Source organism: Pygocentrus nattereri, chromosome 8 (genome assembly GCF_015220715.1).
Source record: "Pygocentrus nattereri isolate fPygNat1 chromosome 8, fPygNat1.pri, whole genome shotgun sequence".
NCBI lineage: Eukaryota > Metazoa > Chordata > Actinopteri > Characiformes > Serrasalmidae > Pygocentrus > Pygocentrus nattereri.
The window spans coordinates 43,386,387-43,408,351 of NC_051218.1; the positions used below are offsets into that span (position 1 = coordinate 43,386,387).

Here is a 21,965-nt window from a genome sequence, read left to right on the forward strand (position 1 = left end):
ACAAAGTGCAGCTATACAGTAAGTGGAGCTGATAAGATGGACAATGAGGGTAGAAACAAGGAGGTAGTTTTGATGTTAATTAGTGTATTTTTGTTCTGTATAGATGTTCAAGCTGCAGTACTTACAGCTGCCAGTAGAGTGCAGGCTGTGTATGTTTCCTGTCCAAGCAGCCCTTCTCTGTGGGAGCTGTGCACATTATATATTTGCATTTTCATGAATCTCCTTTATATTTCACAGTTCTAGTTTACAGCTGTGGCCTTTAGTGACTATGAAGAATTTTAAGAAATATTTTACACAATTAAAGACTTTTCATAAATGTTTATTTCATTCAACTGGTATACAAAAAAGTATATGCAAAGTGCCATCAGTTATTCACAAATAAAAAGCACCAAATATTTCCTAATAAGGCATATTGAAAAAATGAAAGAAATCTACATCTTGACTTTCAGAAACAATAACTTATGGCACCTTTCCTGTTTAGTTCCTACGCATCATCTGGAAAGTGAATGCGCTTATTGTATTTTTTTTCTTTGTTTTTCTGACTACAGACAATAAACATTATTAATAGAGGTTGACTTATTACTGTAGCGACATCAGCTTTGTTTCTTTTTTCAATGTTCAGTCACAGAACATCATCTGCAATACTTAAAATCCGGCATTATGTCTGTGCTTACACTGTTTAAAGTCTCCAAACATTACACTTTTCAGCCAGTATAGTATTTACAAAAGAGATGTGGGAAATAATCATCGGCAGTGGGAGTCGCTCAAAGCCTGACTACGGCAGAGGAAGCAGGGCTACTCAACGTCCATTGTGGTAGAAAATTTCAGGCATTCCTTCTTCGAGACGGGACCAGTTCTGTTAGTGTTTAGTCTTAAGAGAAGACAAAGAGCTATTTCCTTCTGCAGGCCCTTATAGAATCCTGGGCTACCTCCCACAAACTAGTGTGTAAGAAAAGCACCAATGAAGACACTGTACAAAATGCAAAATCATGAAACTGCTGGGTTACAACATGAAGCTGAAACTCTCTCTCTCTCTCTCTCTCTCTCTCTCTCTCTCTCTCTATCTCTCTCACACACACAGAGTGGATCCCAGTATATATGAAACAGACTAGTGTGTTTTGCCTCAGTTGGCCTCGGCCTGTGCCAGACAGGCCAGGCAAAAGGTGGTGATATGAAAAACTGCTTAAAACCAAAACTGTGGACCCAAAACATGCTAATAAGGGGAATCCCGACCCCCTGAAGGTCATTTTTGGTAGACGGTCTTGTCTCATAGCAACCTTTCCAATTTTTCATTGCTTTGACTCAGCGTCTCCAAAACCACACATTTCAAGCAGTGCCATATTCCAAGATGCATTCGTCCTGCCCTGTGGCAAAAAGTAACCCCCCATCAGCGCGCTTGTTTTTTTCCCTCCCAGCAAGCTATGGCTAAACTTTCAGCTAACGATCGTTAGCCAAGTCAGTAAACTGCAGTCTGTGGAAGCTAAATGCTAGCTAACATTAACTAAGGTTGGCTTTCCTTAGCCAAACAGCAGCGCAGTCTGCTAGTAAGCTAAGGCCACTAGTTCGCTAAGAGTAGCTTAGCTGTTATCTCTCATAGTTAATGCAGCTAGTTGGCATAACATTAACTAATGATAGCTTGCCTTAACCTGATACCAGAGCTGTCCACTCGTTAGCTAAGTGTGACATAGCTGACCTCTCATTTAGTTAAGCTGGCCGTCTAGCATGCAAACCGACACCCAAGTGAGGATTAGTCCACTCCATTTTTACGCCCCCAGGGAGTGCATGTGGTACACATTCATTCACAAATACAAAGTTCAGGAGGGCGGAGGGAAGGTCGACAAGACTAAGAAATGGATTTGGGGGTTCATCGCCAAACCGCCAGTTAGGGCTTAGAGTGGCACAGCGCACTGTTGGAATCATCCGCTGTTTTTCATTTGGCCCCTGATGGCGCATCCATGCCCAAGGAGCGGCGGTAGGCCGCGGAAAGTCTGTACAGCACGTCAGCTGGTGTGCGTGGCTGGGCATCGGCCTTCTGTGTCAGGAGCATTTCGAAGAGCGTGCTCACTTCCGACAGCAGGGCTTCACCTCCCAAGCTGCCGGGCTTCTCTTGGGTCTTCCCAAAGGTGGAGAAGGAGGTCGAGTCGTCAAGGCTGCCCAAAGTGGAGTTTGGGCAATCTGGAGGCGGTAGCCCATCAGGAACGTAAAGGTTTTCATGATAGTCGCTGGTCAGAGGGAGGGAGAGCCGGGCCATCCATGCAGGGTCGGGAAAATCTGAGAAAACGTCATCTGGAAAAGAGTGGACAGCAGAGAAAGTTTAGGTCATGGGTGTTCAGCGCTTGGCGATTTCCCTTTTATTATTATGCCAGGTTTATTTGGTGTGTTTGTGGTGGACTCTGGTCCTCCAGGACCAAAATGAGACAGTCTTGGTTTACAGAGACCACCACGAGAAACAACTTAATAGATCAGATCCTGGAGTTAAGTTAGTTGTTTGCCTTAGACTCCATTGGCTCTTTTAAGGCTCTTTGACTAATGCAGAGACATAAAACTTGTTTTCACTGTGGTCTACCGCTCCTTTCTGAGGGCTCAGGATCCTACGTGCTCTCCAAGTGGTGTCATTATTTCCCTACGTGTGGTGGAGAAGAGTGGGACGAGGTGACTTTTATCCAAAGCGTGTGCGTGTGTATATGAAAACTATTTAAAGCTGTGAATCACAATGGCTAAAATATTCATCCTCTTCCCCCTCGAAACAAACGAGCGCACATGGAGAAATAACAGGATGAGAGGAAATGGCGAGAGGAGGAGTGCATTTATCTTTATTTAGTTAGAAGGCATTTCCTTCAGCCGCTGATTCCCTCAGACTTCGCCTGTTTACTGCACTTGAGGTTTCACACAAACAAGCACGTGCAGCATTCGGAGGGAAAACATTTTTTGGCACAATTTGTCAAAAATGTTCCCTCAAAAATGCAATTAGATTACATAAGAAAAAGTAAAGCTTTTTCAAAAAAGAAGATATTTTACACTTGAAAAACATGTTAGGGGAGCAATTTGTTTACAATTTTAAATAAAACTGTTATTTTAACAGTTACACCTTCTTCAGCCTCAATTTAGCAATATTGGTTTTTAAATCAATCCTATAGAATTCCAAACACCACAGAGGAGCTGTTCCCCACAGCCATGTGTGAAGGCTGAGGCCATATTTTCAGGTGAAAATGACAAAGAAAACAAACGCCAAATAAATATTATAAAATATATAATGAAAGTTGGTGTCTCCAGGAGTCGTGTCACTGGTGCTATTGCGCAAGCAATCTCTTATTTTGAAATAAAAGTCACACTGACGACGTCACTCGACTTCCTTTTACCTGTTTTCTGAGGACCTATGAAGAAAAGCTCGTGGTGAGTCCACTGTGTCTTTCAGTTCTCAGAGATTTTCTCATTCAGCTCATGATTTCATATGAAGCTTTTAGCGGACGTCACTGGTGTGACTGACTTTATTCTGAGGTAATTGTGAAAAAACAGAACACAAATGGATTAAATTCCATATTTTAGTGGATAATTTATGATGGACAACATGTGGTTTGATGTTCTCTAACAGCCGTTTTGTAAAATGCATTGTTCATTAAAATGTCTTTGGTGTTACCTTTATTATGCGTAACACCAACGAGGGTCAGTAACACCAGTGACTCCTATGGACAGATGAAAGAAAAGTGGTAGTTTCTGTAGAATGACCCAGCTATGTGTGTCTGGCTACCTGTTTCCTAACAGTTAAATTAAACTTTTCTAAATAATTAAATCACTGAGATGTAAACAAGGTTGTTCAGAGTGGTTTGAAGCACAAACATAGTCATTTTATTTCTTATCCAAAATGACCAGTGAGCCTACATGTGTGTTTGTATATGATGTAATGTTTGGGAGCGATGAGGAGGTGCATGCATATGCAGAGATAAGCGAGATTTATTCAGGGCAAATCCAGATTCGGGGTCAGAACAGTCCAGGGTCAAGGAGCCAACACGGAGGGATCGGAGTACAGGCATAATAGACAGAAACACAGAACTGCACTATCAAACAAAGACCAGCCAGGGACTAGGGAAAACACAGGACTCAAATACAACAGGGATAACGACAGTTAACATGACACAGGTGGAAAACAGGTGGTTACAATCAGGGGCGGAGTCAAGAAACAAGGGGGCAGGACAGGGAAGTATCAAAACAAAAAAAGCACATGGACATGTAAACAAAAGCACATGGAAGACTGGGAGGGCCAACCATGACATTAAACAGTGTTAAATCTAAAAAATAAGTTTTGACTGGGCATGATTATGTCCTAAAAACCACCTGCATGCACCTCTTTGCTGCGAATATATTTTAGCAAATACATTTTAGGGAAAAATGTTCTCTCAAAACAATCATAAAACAATGTCTCACGCATCAGACAACTCTGATTTAGCGAGTTTCTCTAGAATGGAGCATTTCAAACCATTCCCAAATGGCATTTCTTTACATCTCAATGATTTAATTATGCAGATTTTCCGAAGAATCTTTTGAATTCCCCTTTAATCGGTCAGCAAATGATCTGACCAAACCTAAAAAGTGTCTTGTGTGAAGTGAACGAGTTTTATGCAGCTGTGCTTCGACCTTAGATAGCGGAAGCTACATGGGCGTATGTGGGGCTGTGAGCATCTGGACTACACTAACTGGTTTCCTTACTAATGAGGATCATGGCCTATGGAGACTTGTGGCCCACCTGCGCTAAGCCAATCACCACCAGCCCCCTTCACCCACAACACAAACACATACAAAGAGCCGCTCACCCTCAGCTCTTTAACTAATGTGGGAATGTTAATGGCATTATAAGCCAATCCTACCTCCTATTATTCCAGGCTGCATTTACAAACAAACCCCAAATATCCCTCACCGGCTTCCAATTACACGAGCTAAACCCCATTAAAGGTAGTGCAGCCTGCAGAGCTCCCTGTTTGTTTCTCTTGAGCTCCTGGGGTGTTTGTTTTTGAATGGGAGGAAGAGGCCACTGCTGGCTGCTGGCGGTTAGCGGAGACGCTAGTGAGATTCCTGGGGCTTTCAACCACACGTGAATCATCAGACGGCCGGCTGCCGGGCCAGGCAGCTGCCACGGCTCTCCCAGCCACTCACACTCACAGCTTTCATGTTGTGCTTTTTTCTTTTTTATTAAAGGATCTCAGAAATGAGGGCAGCGTCAGGGGAGTAGCCGTCCAGATTAAAGCTGGTTAAAAACAAAGGATGGACAGATCTGCGCAGGAGTTACCTTAGTGTGTGTGTGTGTGTGTGTGTGTGTGTGTGTGTGTGTGTGTGTGTGTGTGTGTGTGTGATTGTTCAGACACAGTAAGCTGTGATCAAACAGAACCCACACAGCCCACATCAATGAACACACTGACGAGCTCTAAACACTTGAGCAGCTCTCTCTCTCTCTCTCTCTCTGCCTCCCTCCTTCCCTTTCTCTCTTCCACTTCATCCCCATGCCCCCCACCCCGATCCCTTTCTCTCTCTTCTCTTCCTCCCCCCCCCCCTTTTATCAGTTTCTCTATCGTTTTCTATCGCTTTTCTTTCCATCGCTCTCTCTCTCTCTTACTCTCTCTTCCACCCTCCCTCCATTTCTATCCCCCTTCTCCTCGTGCCCCCATCCCCTTCTCTCTCTCTTCTCTTCCTTTTCCTCCTATTTATCAGTTTCTCTATCTTTTTTGTCGCTCACTTTCTTTTTAGTATCTCTCTCTCTCTCTCTCTCACTCCATCCCCTCGCTTTTTCTCTCATTACTTTCTCTCACTTATTTTCCTCCCCTCCATTTCTCTCTCTCCCTTCACCCCCCGTTTCCCCCCTCTCTCTCCATCACTTTCTCCTTCCTCTTTCAGTTTATCTATCCTTTTCTGTCTCTCTCTCTCTCTCTCCACTCCTTTTTCAATGTCTCATTACTTTCTCTCTTCTTCTTCCCTACTCTTTCACTCTTGCTCCTTCTCCCTTTTTCCTTTTCTTTCTCGCTCTCTCTGTCTCATTTTGTCTTTATATCTTTCTCAATCTATACCTTTCTCTCTCTATTTTCCTTTCTCTCAATCCTTCACTCTCTGAGTCTTTCTCTTTTTGTCACTCTATCCCTATTTCTGTCTTCCTCTCACAATCTCTATCCCTTTCTCTACCCATCTCTTTCTGTCTCTCCTCCTCTCTCTTTCTTTCTCTCAGATTTTCACTCCCCCCTCTCTCCTTTTCTTTCTCATTCTCTCCCTGTACGCCTCTCTCTCTCTCACTTCACCTCTCAATCAATATCTTCTCTCTTGTTGTCTCTTTTTCTCTCTGTCTCTCCCATTTCTTTCTCTCTCCCACTCCCTCCTTCTCATTCTCTCTCTTTCTGTCACTCTATCTCTCTCTGCCTCTCTATTCCTTTCTCTCCCCATCTCTCTCTTCCTCTCTCTCAATCATTCACTCACTAAGATTCTCTCTCTTTCTCCTTTTATTTCTCATTATCTCTTTTTTATCTCTCTCACTCACTTCCTCTCTCTCTCTGTCTCTTTTTCCCTCTCTCTGTCCCCCCATTTCTCTCTCTCCCTCTCTCTCTCGTTAATAGTTCATTACAGGGGGGAACAGTGGGGACCTCATTACTGTCTCAGAAAACAATTATTTCCTAATTAGAAGCAGATCAGCCTCTCAGATCACCTACAGAGTCTGACCACAACCACACAGACCACAACAGAAGCTCTCAGCTCTCGCTCACAGACAGAATCCAGCGTAAACTCACCAACTGAACCTTCAGATTAAATGACAGAAATCATCAAAACTCTTCTCATTACATTAATATTCATATCCACATATGCAGATAAGAAGTTTCCTCCTCCTATAAAGTCAGTATATGAAGACTGCACTAACTCGGTGACGAGCTGTAACTGCGTGTGACTGTATGAACTGAGAGGTGGGCAGCAGTGAGGGGCGCTGACACACTCGCCTGTCCTGTCGTATCAGACTGACGGGGGTGTGTGTGGTCAACCCTGCGACTGTGAGGAGAGGAACACAGTCTTGAAAGAGAAGAGCAGAAAACACCTCCGGGGGAGAGACAGACACCACCGACTCAGTGTTCAAAGTAAAGTCCCGAAGATAGAAACACGCTGACACACACTCACACGTGTTTGTATTCCTGTCTTTATGGGATGCTTTCATGCAGTGTTAAAGAAAACTGCTGATTTAACTTTAAAAATGTAGTAACTGCGCTGCCCTAAAGTTTGAGTTAACGGAATCTCAAACAGGAAGTTAGTAAAACAAGAATCTTCAAGTCTGAGTTTCTGTTGACTTACTACTGAAGATGAATCAACATTTGAATTCAGCTTAACAGGGAACTTTTTTCATTTTGTAGTGTGTTTTACTGCAGCTGAAGATTTGCTTTATCCTCCATTGCTTTGTCTAATAAAGGATCTAATTGTTTTAAAAATACATACTGTGTGTGTCAGTGTGTGTGTGTGTGTACGTGTAAATGTGTGTATGTGTGAAAGTACATTTGTTTGTGTGTGTTTGTATAAATGTGTGTGCGTCTGTGTTTGAGTACTTGTCTGCATCTATCTGTCTAAGTGTGTGTGTGTGTGTGTGTGTGTGTGTGTGTGTGTGTGTGTGTGTGTGTGTGTGTGTGTGTGTGTGTGTGTGTGTGTGTGTGTGAATGTGCATTTGCTTGTGTGTGTTTGTATAAATGTGTGTGCGTCTGTGTTTGAGTATGTCTGTCTGTCTAAGTGTGTGTGTGTGTGTGTGTGTGTGTGTGTGTGTGTGTGTGAAATGGAGGGAAGTCCCACAAGCTACAGTGTAATATTACCACCTTAAAGCACATATGAGTGAGAGCTTCATAAAGGCCGTGAGGAGTGAATAGAGAGTGAATGTTTGCCTGCAGGACTCAGAAATCCACCTGCGCAATAAAAAACACTCTCTCCCCAAAGAGCAGCACATCTGACCGTCACTGTTCATCGGCATGAGTAACGCTGCTAACAGATTTCAGCCCTGAGGAAGTCTGACTCAACCCCTACACACACATCTTTCTGAGATCACAGCACCTATAAGCACCACACAGCTTTGAAAAGGACTGCAGTCACGCTCAGCCTAAAGGTACTGATCCCAGCTCTGACCCGAAGGTGCCCCCTTGCTCTACCAAGAGAAAAAGGGAGAAAACAAGCCCGACGTCTTTGATTTGGAAGAACAAAGGAAGGCCCGTGAAGTCAGAATGTGATGAAATGCTGAACAATTCACGGAAGGAACCCCATACCTACATTTACAAACCCTCCATATGTGGGACAGTGTGGGGGTGAAGACAAACAGCACACCTACAGCTTTTAATATACAGAAAAAATATATAGCTAAAGTCAAATAAGCTTAATATCCAGTCATCCATTCGGACAAGGATTTAATAGAGTACAGGTATAAGGAGGATTATAAAAGGATGTGAAAATGTGTGTTTCAAAAAGTTTTGGAAATTCTTTTTAGTTAAACATCTGAAAAAATCAGATTTTTTCATTTGTTGTCTGAAAAAAAACCTTGTATTTCCAAAACGGTAACTTTACTGGAGAAAGAAAAAAAAACATTCTTTACTTTTAATGGAATTCAATGGAACCAGACGTCTTTCCAAGTCATTTTGGGCCGTTTCTTTTGGTTCATTCATCATGAAATTTACGCACAGTGTAAAGAACAACAGGCATTTTCAAACTATGGAGACACTAGGTTTTGTTCCGACAGCAGATATAACACACACACACACACACACACACACACACACATATATATATATATATATATATATATATATATATATATATATATATATATAAACATGCTTTACTTTTAATGTAAGTCAATGGAATCAGACTTTTTCCAAGTCACTTGGGACTGTTTAATTGGGAACATTCATCTTGAAATGTGTATACAATGGCATTTTCAAATTACGTCAAATGCCTGAACAAAAATGGAGACATACAGAGTAGTGAAATATATTCCTGCTGTCCAAAGGAAAACATGCATCTACATTTTTTCCCATTTTTACTTTTTTAAATCATTTGAGTCCAGCAGTTGCTCTTTACATTGGACGACAATTTTTAAGACGAATGGATCAATGGAAAATGCTTATAATAATGCTTGGAATAACATCGCTCTACATTTTCTTACTTTGAAAGTGAAGAATTTTTGGCCTCTCTCTCTCTCTCTCTCTCTCTCTCTCTCTCTCTCTCTCTCTCTCTATATATATATATATATATATATATATATATATATATATATATATATATATATATATATATATATATATATATATATTGCTGCTGTCAGAACAAATCTCGTACTTCAAATGTCTGGTGCTCTATACATTGTGTGTAAATTTCAATGTTTCAATGATTGGACCAAAATAAATGGTCCAAAATGATTTGGAAAAAAGTCTGGTTCCATTGACTTACATTAAAAATAAAGATTTTTTCCACATATAAAGCTCAAAATGTCATGAAAAACACTGAACCAATAGAAATTATTCAAAATGTGTTACATTACTTTCCATTACAAGTTAGAAATATGGTCTGTTCTGCCTACAAAAAATCCGGCCGAGCCCAAGCATTATGCTTTTATTGGTCTTTAAAATAAACCCTTTAAAAAAAAAACGGATAAAATCACTTTTTAGGACAGTTTGAAGTTTTGTGGTAAACCTTTTGTGGTAAAAGTCTTACTGCAAGAAGAGTCGCTGTCATTCCGCTCAGCATTGATGGCTGAAACACAAAGCTAAGCTAGTTTGTTTATATGGTGAGATCAAATATTTTCTGACTAGGCCAAAACCAATCATTAAAAAACATTATATTCCAGACTCGGCCCATTTTTTTTTCTTAAGTTAGAAAGTGAATGTCATAATTTTCATAAGGACACTATGACTGATTCGCACCGCTGTGCAGCTTGAGCATCAATATTTGGCATTTGTGTCTTGACCCAAAACAATAGCCAGGCTAAACAACAGGAAGAGACGTGCGGTGTTTTCATACAGTCAGATGGAGCTGGACTGAATCAGTGTTTCCTCCTTGGCTTGTTTGCTAACAGTAACTGTCAACAAAATACTTTACTGCTCATTATGATTTTCTTATATTTCCTATGCAGTGACATTCCTCCACATGCTATCAGGGCCGTGGAAGCCAAACAAGCGGTTTGTTTCTTGGGGTTCGGTTCCATCTGGTTGTCTGGGAACGAGATTAGGCTGAAAGCTCACTGCTCTCAGTTTGCAGTCTCATTGTTGTGCTCTTGGGAGTTGACCTTCTTAGAAATAACTTTGGCAACTCTTTGAATTATAGGGTTCAGTATGAAGTATAACTCTGAAATAACTGGCCTCAAAGCTCCAGTCCTGGTGGTTCTTCATCTCAGCCCTGGAGGTCCTCTGCACTTCTTCCCTGCTCCAGCAGGAACACCTGAACTCTTGGTGGGATCGATAGGCTGAATTTGTTTAGACAGACGTGTTAAAACAGGAAATTCTGCAGTGCAGAGGAACCTTCAGACTGGAAATGAGAACCAGCATCACAGCACGCTAATGGTAACACATCATCATAATACTGTCCACCAGCTGAATGGCTGCACGAGAGACCACAAATGTGGGAATTTTCACTGTTAAAAAATTGTGAAAACCACTGTTTTATCCTAGTTTAATGTCGTTTCAGGGCATTATGGTCATTTTCCGTCCACCTTTACCGTTCCCCCTTAAATAGCCCAACAGTTCTGACACCTGAAGCACCAGAATGTAACTGCTGCTCCATTTAAGGTGGAACCAGAAAATTTCAAACAAGAAGCTGGAGAATATCTGATTTCAGCTTCATCACTGAAGAATTGGGGGGGTAAATGTAACTAAAGCCCAGCAGTGAGGAGCTGAACTTTACTCTCCTCTGCTGTTCCTGCAGACGGGCAGGGTCGTCTACAGATCAGCGCTGGTAGCTGTTAATGAAGTGATGCTCTTTTATTTGAGGGGCCAATTTCATAGACAATGATCAGAACATAAACCACAGTACAGAATAGTCTTAGTATTTAAACCTTATATGTCGGGGCTTTGAGCACGGAGAAAGGTGCTCTTACACCCGACATTTACTTTCACGGGAGCATATTTCAGTGCGCAGAAGTGTTAGCTGGCTTGAAGCATTTATGTCGCAATATTTATATTTCCAGTGCTAATTGACCTCAAAGTGCTGAGGATCCAGTGAAATACAGAGGAGAAATATACATAAAACAAAATGTAGCAGGCTTTAAAAAGCACCATTCGTTCTTCTCACAGAGAGAAAGCCTGCTTAGATCCAGAAATTCCTCGTATGATCCTATCGCGCTGTCATATGCAAAAGTTTTGGCACCCCTGGATGAATGATGTTATTGCTGATTTGTGAAAATAAGGACACACACACTCTACAGAGAGCACACTTCTGGACATTCTGATACATAATTACTTTTTCATTTGTTCATTCGTCGATCTAACATACTGAAAAACAAAAAAAGTGCCCTGTGCAAAACTTATGGAGCGTTTTTTATTTTATGTTTTATTTTTTCCAGTATCTTAAACTCAGGAAATGAATAGGAATTGTGCCACATTTAAGGTTTTTTTCCATTTAGAGGATGATGTGTTCATTTATCGTTATCTAGAATATCAAAAAAATATTTCACCAGGTGTTTTTGCATTAAATACAGGTGTGAATGCGGTACGATGTGGTGCGATACAATCAAAGCACTTTAGCGTTGATACTACAGATGTTATGTGGTCATGCGAGTGTCTGACCATCACTGAAGGGACTTTGAGTGGTCATAAATCTGATTACAGAGCTGGCAGTTATTCTAGTAAAACCAGTTAAACTCTCTCACCAGGATTGTTGAGGCCCTCTTCGAGTAGTTGGTCAACAGGAGAGTCCCTGCCTGCCTCCCAGTCCACATCTCCGGGTTCGCTCTCTCCATGCCCGCTGTCCTTGGTACTCAGCCAATCAGCGTCCTGCATGCCTGACCTTGAGCACAACCAAAGAACACAGCTAAGGAGAGCAACTCATAAGCTTTGACAACACAGGTCTTTCCAAACGGTCCTAAAATCACCCAGGAGAGCATGAATTCGTTTAGATTTAGGCCACGTACAGTGCAAGGCTCAAGTGAAGTATTTCAAAAACAATTGTGCAGTAATGAGTTCAAGAGAAGCTGAACTGCCGTGAGAGTATGATAAACAGCACAGAGCTAAACATGGGTTAGACAGAAAGTGCAGAGGAGAAAGAAAGTTCCTTAACCAGCAAGTGATGACATGGATCAGAGTTAATGACACACACAAATGCTCAAACTAACGATCCACTCAGGACAGGTGAGGACAGGGCCTTACACGGAGTTCACTTCAACCACGAAGCAAATCTGTAACACTGACGAAAATCAGTATCAGTTCGTCTTTGGTATCAGCATCTTTAACGTAATCTCCAAGCTTGAAAATCATCTGCGTGGTCTTTAGGGTGATCATCTGAGTCAGTTTACCCTCACTGTACCTTCTAAAATCGTCAGTGGTGTCTTTCTCGTGTTTGTAAAAGTCACCATATGGGCTCTTTGTTATGATTGTGTGGTGTTTGGTTTATTCACGTCCTGCCTCGCTGCCTTGAGTCTGCTGCATCTAGTTGAGATCAGCGCAGATAACGCTGAGGTGAGTCCAATGAAAGCCACAAAATGGTTGAAGAATGAATGTCAAGGTGACTGTATCTCTCACTGACACTACCCTGAGTGAGGTAGACTCTGGGTCCTGCTCTAGCATGCCTCGCCCATAATTCACTGGTGCCAACGTGACCGCTGAGGTCAATGAGACACCATTTTCTGGAACTTGATGACTGGCACTTCCTGTTTACTAGCCAACCACCCAACCCCCCCCCACGTGTCCACTTTTCTACCCATCCATAGGTGTCACTAGTGTTACCGATCCTCCTACAGAACATCAAAACACACGCCGGTCATGAAATAGCCACCTAAATATGAAACTTGATCCATTTATATTCTATTTTTTCACAGTTATCTAAGAATAAAGTCGGTCACACCAGTGACGTCAGCTAACAGCTTCATATGAGATCATGAGCTGAGTGAGAAAATCTCTGAGAACTGAAAGACTCAGAGGACTCGCCGTGTGCTTTTCTTCACAGAGCCTCAGAAAACAGGTCAGAGGAAGTGAAGTGATGTCATCGGTGTGACTTTTATTTCAAAATAAGAGATTTTTAGTTAGACGGGAACACCAGTGACACGACTCCTGGGGAACTTTCATTATATATTTTATCATATTTATTTGGCATTTGTTTTCTTTGTGTCATTAAATGTATATATTCACAGTCATGTAGAGATTATTGTAGTTAGAATTGCAGAAAAATGTGGAGTTTTTTTTTCTTCAAAATTTGGCCTCACTTTTTACACATGACTGTGAGGACGAGCTCTTCTGTGGTGCTGGGAATTCTATATGATTGATTTAAAAACCAATATTGCTAAATTGAGGCTCAAGAAGGTGTAACTGTTAAAATAACTTAGTTTTATTTTAAAATATAAATAAATTGTAACCCTAATGTATTTTTCAAGTGTAATATATCTGTAAACTCTCTGTAACTCTGTAGAATGACCCTACCGCACTGAAGTGTTATGATGAACTCTCCATTGGCTTTTTACAATGGTATGTTTTATGTTCCTGCTTTTCATGACAGGGAAAACCCCAAAGTTACACTGGATTGATTAAAGAAAATGTAAAACAGTTTTACTAACAGTAATTCCCTCCCTCTAGCTAGGTTTCCCCCATTGTACAATGCTACTACGAATGTTTGAGGGGGGCTTTGGATGCTTGATGAAGGTGAGCACATGCTTCCTTCAATACATGTAATGCACCACCACATCATTTCTGCTGCCAACGCTACATCACTGGACAACATGCTTGGAGAAAAATCCTAATTACCAGTTCTGTAAAGTCAGCTAACAAATGCCCACGTCCTGCCGCACCAGAGACAGTGAGGACAAGTATACTTTCTTAGACACTGGGCCCCAGAAGACTGTGGTATCGAGAGGCCAACGCTTAGATGGTTCCACAATTCAGGAATCCCTGAAACTGGTCAATTCAACTTCCATACAGATGACAAAGTTTCTGTTGGTTTATGTTAATGATCTCTTTTTTTTAATTTATTTTAATTATTTATTATCAGGTACATTCAATTCAAGTTCATTTTGAGTTACATGCCCTCTACACTGTAAAGATTAGGTTTGGGTGCATTATAGGGATTTTTGTGGTCTTAACCTTGATGGTGTTCTTCGTAATGTTTACCTGGGGCCTGTCTGACAAAGCAGGATTTCCAACAAAACCAGCTAATTTAAGGCTGAGTCCGATCTAACCCTGGATTTTCTGTCTCACAATGATGGGTCGCTGTTTACCAGGCTGCATCACCATGGCAACTTGTGCTGCACGTCTCACCTGCTTCAGAGCAGGTCGAGTTTTGGATTTCAGATCGTAAACACTGGACCAATCAAGGCCGAGCTTCTGACCAAATCATACTGCACATATACTAAGAATATGAAGCAATCATTGCCTCAATAAGCACTAAAATTGTGGCAGCAGTCACATTGTTGTTTATATGAATGCTTTACTTTTTTTTATTCACATAACCTTTTCTTCCGTCTTTGGTCCTTATCATAAGCATTTGGCTGCTTCTTAAAAACATCATGCTTTCACGCGCATACTCACAAGGATTAGTCATAGCCTGAGTATCAAAATTTGGGTGAACAGACAAAATTAACTTCATGAAATGTGAGTTTTGTCAAAGCTGAAGCTTCAGTTAGAAATCCAGTCTAAGGTTAATATGACATGATAATATGACTCCACCTTAACCAGTATCACTAATATACAGGTAAACAATTGTCATTGGCAAGCTGCCTGAAAAGCTCCTGATTAAACACAAGTACACAAAATCAGTGGAATCCCCTTAAAAGGATGTTTGTGTCCATTTTGAAGCCAATCGTTTGCTACTAATGGAGAACTTTTATTTTTTCATTTTTAATAAACTTTAAAAAATCAAGGAAATTGATTTCCCTTGTTATTTACACTCTGCTAACTGACGTAGGTGCAAACTCCACAGTGTACAAAACATTATCAAAACATTGTTTATAAAAATATCTCCAATAAAGAGAACTACACAACTTACCGGCCAGTTCGGTGGGAATATTTGTTGCCACGGAAATTTGGTCGAGGCTGAAGCTGGCCTTGATGCAGCAGAGACAACAGCTGAGACACTTGCTGTGGAATTAGAAGAATATGATGTTAATTGTGCAGTTTACTGTGCTGCATTTGGCCTTTTTTTCTGTATGTACTGGTCAGTAAATGGATTCATATTCATATATATGGCAGCTAGTTTTCAACCACTACATCTATTTACTGCTTTAATGTGTGCCACCACTGAACAGGACTATACCATACAGTATATGATCCCGCACTGCCCTTTTGTGCCACTTAACACTGACAAACCTGAGTAAAATTTACATGTCTTTGTTATGGGAGCGGATACAGCACAAGACAGAGGACGGGCAGGAAACACCGGACTATTGTGAAAGGAGAAGTATCGATGGGGGCAGAGAGAGTTTCTGAGTTGAGCTTGGGCGAACGTGGGGGAAACGGGAAGCCATTACTACGCAGGGCCTATTCTTCTACAGGCCGCTTCCTTCCAGGATGCACCTTAGAAACCCAGTCTCAGCCAAGGGGATAGAGAGCCCATGACATTTCAGCTCCCTTTCCTCTGTAGGGTCTCCAAGTCTCTCCTTAAGTCAAGCTGCCAAGTGGGCCAAGTCGGCTAGGGAGGGAGGGTGTAGAGAGAAGGGAAAATGGATAAGGGGGGACAGGATCCATACTCTTCCTGTCTGGCTACGATGTTCACGTGAGGCCAGAGACCCGTGCCAGGTCCCTTTGTTCTGCTAATTGCATGAAATGCATCTGGGTGGACCTAGGCCCAGAGGATGCACTATTTGACCAGCACAGCACTTTTGGCCTTTTGAAATAAAAACTGTTGAGTAGCTTTTTTTCAATGGCAACTGCTGAGAGTTTATATACTGCATGTCAAAGCAATGAAGTCTTACTCTGCAGACATATCTGGGTGGAGGTGAAGTAGAATATCCCCTTCAGCTGACACACATTGACTTAATCTGTTTTTTTTCCCCCATCATTCAATAAGTGTGTGTCATGTGATATTATTGAGGACTGTTATAATTTTCTCCTGAGGCAAATTAGAGGTTTGAGTTACAGTCTGTGACTGAGACATGCCTGAATAACCTCAATGCCTTAATTCCAACATCATCTGTCAGCTGTCCCCTCAGGCTAGATATAGACCAGTTCCCCCGTAACACAGCAGCAGAGGGAGAACATCAGATAGCAGATTCTCATGAAATTGAACTTATATTAAGTCAGGAAGACATGAAACTAAATGAATTGAAACCAAATTGACACAAAAATAATCTCTGAACATTAACTTTTTAAATTTACAAACCATTACTGAAACCTAATTACTTTTCTTACCTGAACTTCAGGTGAAGCAGAAGATAGTTCAATTGAGTTCTCTCCGAAGGCAGCCATGGACAGCCGCACCAGGTTTCTGAGAATCTGTCTGTGGTCTTGTTCCTCCATCCCTTCGACTCTTTCTGAGTTTTTCGGCTTCCGGAGAGTAGTTTGTGTGAAAGGTCCATGTGCTACAGTCTCTGAGGAGTCAATGGGTGTGATGATGTCTTCAAGCTTGTGGCGCCTCAACGTGCTGGTCTGTGAGTATGAGGATGAAGACAAGGAAGGGTTCCGGGCCTTGCGTAAGGTTCTGTAGGACATTGTAGGGCTATGTGGGCAGTCTAACTCTATATTTCCAGGTTTCCTGAGTGTTTTGCCCTGTGTTAGTTGAAGGATCCTCTCGTTATCTGGATAAGCTTGGCTTCTTGCCATACGAGCAAGTGTTGGAGAAAGACTGAGCTGGCCCTGTGGGGGTGGGTCTTCTGGTAGAGGTGACCCAGATGAGAGTGGGTGGACCTCTTCTTCTGGTGGGTCATCTCTATGACCCCTTAGGACGGGTACCAGTTGTATGTCGGTTTTGCGAATGTGTTTCTGTGGCCTGCGGGGGTGACTAGTGTAGGTAGACTCAGCTTCTCTACAGTTGTAAGAATGGTTGTCTCGTTTTTCTGGGCGACAGAATGTGGTAACCAAAGCAACGGTTAAGAGCAATAGCAAGCAGGTTCCCCCAAGACAGATAGCTAAAAGCATCGTGAAACTGAACTGAGCCTGATGACCAGGAGAAGAGTTCTTAAGGTGGTCACGAAGGTTAATGAATGTCACCTCCATTGTTGTTTGTGTGACGAGTGCAGGTGTTCCCATGTCTGATACTTCAATGGCCACTTTAAACACTTTGCCTATCAATTCAGTGGCATTGGTGCTGTTCACATATAACTGACCTGTGGTTTCGTCAAGCCAGAACAGTCCTGAGGGGTTCCCGTCAATTATTCTGAATTGAAGCTTCCCATTTAGACCTGAGTCACGATCACTGGCCACAATGGTTGTGGCCAGAAACCCTTCAGGTCTGTGGTGGAAAGAGCGATTGCTCAGTGGATGCAGGTTTCTGTGTACTTTGTCTCCAAGTTCAGTCACAACTTCTCCCTTTTCTGTATTAACTGGGACACTAATGACTGCAACACCTTTCTTAGGAAGTGGCTCCTTAATGATAGGATAGTTGTCATTAGCATCCTCAACCTCAATAAGCACAGTGGCACTGCTGGTCAGTGGAGGGAAACCATGATCGATTGCATCCACAATAAAGGAGTATTTGGGTGATTCTTCATAGTCTAATGACTTCAGGACAATGACAGCACCACTGGTTTGGTGGACAAAGAAGGAAGCAGTTGGTGTCTCCAGTTCATTTGACTCTCTAATTGAGTATGACACCTTTCCACTGAGATCCAGGTCAACATCATGGGCCTTCAAAGTCAAGACTTGGAATCCAGGTGCATTGTTCTCCTTGAAGACACCCTTGTAGTGAGTCTTGGAAAACACTGGTGCATTGTCATTCTCATCCAGTACATGAACAGTCAGGTGCCTGACACAAGATAGAGAGGGAACACCACTGTCTTGTGCCAGAAGAGTCAGATTGTACTCCATCTGTTGCTCCCGATCTAGGTTTCCATTAGTAACGATCATGTAGTTATCTGCATGGATTTGCTTGAGACGGAATGGGCCTGACCCATCCTGAATATGGGCTTGCACTTTCCCGTTTGGTCCAGAATCAGCATCAGACACCATCACGAGAGCCAAGAAGGTCTCATTTGATGCTCCTTCTGACACAGTTGCCACAGGGGAATCTGGAGGTGTCCATGTAACGTGTATCCGGGGTGCATTGTCATTGACATCTTGAAGTCTGATTTGCAGCTTGCAGTGAGATGGGATGGCATTGTGCCCCCGATCCTTAGCTTGAATGTCTATCTCATAGGATATTTTCTGTTCAAAGTCCAATGGGCCTTTTAAAACTACAGTACCCGTTTCAGGATCAACACTAAAAAGTCTTTGCACGTCTTCTGGTGAATGTTTACTGAGTGAGTACTCAACTTCTCCATTAGCACCCTGATCAGGGTCTGTGGCATGAAGGTTGATAACTTCTGTGCCTTGCAGTGTGTCCTCTGGAAGCTCCACTATTGGGGTACTTTCTTCAAACACAGGGCTGTTGTCATTGGAGTCTAGGATTATGACTTTGACTTTGGTGCTACCAGACTTGGGTGGGCTGCCTTTATCCCAGGCTTCTAGCGTTAACTCAAAGGACTCTTGTGTCTCTCTGTCCAGTTCTTTAATAACTACTAACTCTGCCTGTTTGGTACCTCCAGAGGAACGAACATCTAGTGCAAAGTGGTGGTTGGGCGAAAGGTAGTAGGTCTGCAAACCATTGGGACCTGCATCTGGATCCACAGCACGATCCAGTGGAATACGTGTCCTCAGTCCCACTGTTTCTGAGATCTCCACCTCCTGCATTGGGTTGGGAAAGACAGGACTGTGATCATTCAGATCCATCACCTCCACTCTTACACGCAGGAAGTGCACAGCTCCACCTTTCCTATAGAGGACACTAAAGTCTAGTTCACAGTGGTCAGCGCCACGACATAGCTTCTCCCGGTCAAGCTCTCCCAGTGTTGACACCACCCCATCTCTTGTGGCCACTGAGAATGGCAGGGCCTGACCATGCTCAACAACCCGGAAGTCTTCCAGTGACCCAGTCTCCCCTCTCTGACGTAGATCGTCCAACAGGCGCCCCACCCTTGTGCCTGCTGGCTGCTCTTCCAAGACACGATACTGGATAATGAGAGGAGCATGGTCCAGGTACTGGGCCTCACAAAATGGGCACACAGTTAAAACAGCCACAAACAGAACCCAAAAGCAAAGCATGGCTGTGTGTGAGCTTCGTTCTAGCTATCTTAGGCCTTAGATGAACATTCTAATACCCAAACAAGAATTTAAAACCTGGCTATTCAGTACCTAAAAGCCACTAACAACATCTGATTCTCTGTAGCTTCAGCCACATAAATTTAACAAAAACAAACAAAAATCAAGCACTAATTAAAAGTAAGCTAACATTACAGGCAGAAATATATAACTTTAAATAAAATGTTAATTCTGTAAAAAAATTACAGTACAAAATGGCAATAATGAACAGTAGATGGCTGTGAATATTTGAAATTTTAGATATACGAAATTAATTCAAAAAACAACTAATGACTGTGAAACACAAAATTTTCTTTTTCTTTTCTTTGATACATTAGCAGAAGTAATTATTCACTTCATGATCAACAGACCAAACTGAAGTACATTATCGGTGTCCACAGTACAGTTTCTGACGATCTAATCACAAAAAAAAACAAAAAAAAAACATCAACCACAAATCACAGAAATATCTATGGTAAAGCTCCACCAACAATCCTGGCCAGCTAAGGTTTGCCGCTATCTAACAGCCTCCCTCTGTCAACCAGCACTATCTGAAAGCATTACTCACTCACACACAGCTCCAGCTCCCAGGCTCCACAAACTTTGCACAAGTGTGGAAGTGTGGAAGTTAGGGGCTGGGATGATAATTCAAGGAGGCAGAGAATGGGCCAATCACACGAAGTGAGGGAAGAGTGTGGGCCACCAAAAACTCCACCTCTTTGAAGGAAAAAAAAATTGTGCCCTGAGGAAGCTGGAAAGGAGTTACAAAAAACCAGCACTGTGCTTTTAAAGGAATACGATCCGTCTTCTTTCACTCGCTGCCTCCAGCTCTTCATGCGTCTTTGCCTTTTTCTCCCTTTTTTTCCTTTGTCTAAATAAACACATTAAGATCAGCATTCTGTGGCTCTTGTCAGCAGTGATCACAGTTATGCCTAAAGTAGAACCCTGAGGGACACCCGAGAACTGAAACCAGAGCCTGACCCAAAGCCTGATCCACTTCAAGGGCTGACGTATTGTCTGGACCTGCTGCTGTTATCATAAACACAGATAGCCATCACTGATACTCACATGGGCAACTTGTAACATGCCACTCTTACAGTTTGTCAGCTGTTTCTGTCACACTCTGAAACAGAGAAATGTGAGATGCCTTTTGTTTGAGGAGGATCCTCTCACCTACGCTGTCTGCTCTGTAAGGGAAAATGAGTTTGGCTATTACAGGCAAAGCTTTAGCTCCAAGTATTTAACCCCTGACCATTCACAGGCCTGTTGGCAGGTCTAGACATCCATTCCTCATTCCTATAACTTGAAGGAGCATTCCAGAGTTTAATGTGTTATTTCTCATGTTATATTGTATTCTGAATGATTTTATATAATTTTCATGTTTATGTTTTTTAATGCTCTCTCATTTCGATACCCAGCACGCATCAAACAAATACATTTTACAACCATTGGGAATCCTGTAGTGTCAAACAATCCCAACTGCTGGCCAAGCATTTCAATAGTAAACTAAGAAATCTAAAACTAAACAAAATCCTAAAGTGATGCTAACTTTATTCAGCACACATATTGGACCACTGCATGCAGTTACTGCAGACATATACACTGATCAGGTATGACATCATGACCACCCTCCTTGTTTCCATGCTCATTGTTCATTTCATCAGCTGCACTTACTATATAGGCGCACTCTTTAGCTTCATATACCAAACCTGAAGCAGGAAACCTGGGTGAGGTCTTGACTCTGACCTCTGTTTTATCTGCATGTAAACACAGTCACTAAAGTAGCTATTTATCATTAAAAAATAGCACTAAAGTTTGGCCTTTGCTCTCTGAGAGCGATGCAGAGAAACTTGTTTTTGCATTTGTTACGAGCAGAGTTGATCACTGTAATGATCTTCTTATTGAACTTCCTAAGAAAACTGTACTTCCCTCACAATTCGGATAAAACGCAGCAGCATACCAACAAAAACTAAACAGAGAGATCAGATCAGTCCTGTTCTGCTACTAGTTTTTAAAGCTCTAAATGAGAATGTTATTCTGCTTCTAAACTCTGCAGCTGAGTTCACCTTTTATTAGACAGTCAAGCTCAGTGCTCACTTTTAAGAAGCATCTAAAAATGTATCTCTTTAACTTCACATTTAATTAAAACTACGTCTCTATGGCATTTATGTTCTAATGTGATCAGTGTCATTTTCTTCTATGATTCTAAATGAATACTTATAATTTGTATACTTGTATAACTGTTTTTATCAGCTGTCTGTAAAGCATTTTGAGCTGCCACCAGCATGAAAAGTGCTATATAAATAAAAATGATTATTTTTAGTTAGTTAGTTAGTTATTGTTTTAACATATACACCAGAGAAACCATCTGTGATTTCGGCTGGCCTAAGTGGTAGGGAAGGGCTAGTACAGTTGTTAAAGGCCTCAAGCCAATTAGTATAGGCTGGAGGGGAAAAGCAAGCAGCCTTTGACTTCCTTCTCTTCGTGGGGGTCAGTTAACACAAGCGGTCC

At 41.9% G+C, this 21,965-nt stretch overlaps 1 protein-coding gene across 1 annotated transcript; it reads right to left on the reverse strand.

Annotated features, from left to right (window-relative positions):
- Positions 1-303: 303 nt before the first annotated feature.
- Positions 304-20,054, reverse strand: pcdh12 (protocadherin 12). The gene is made up of 4 exons (XM_017716137.2): positions 16,533-20,054; positions 15,172-15,263; positions 11,852-11,988; positions 304-2,286 (listed from the first exon to the last, which is right to left on the reverse strand). Exons 1-4 carry the CDS (start codon positions 19,416-19,418, stop codon positions 1,931-1,933), a joined length of 3,471 nt encoding a protein of 1,156 aa, XP_017571626.1. The 5' UTR covers positions 19,419-20,054; the 3' UTR covers positions 304-1,930.
- Positions 20,055-21,965: the final 1,911 nt, after the last annotated feature.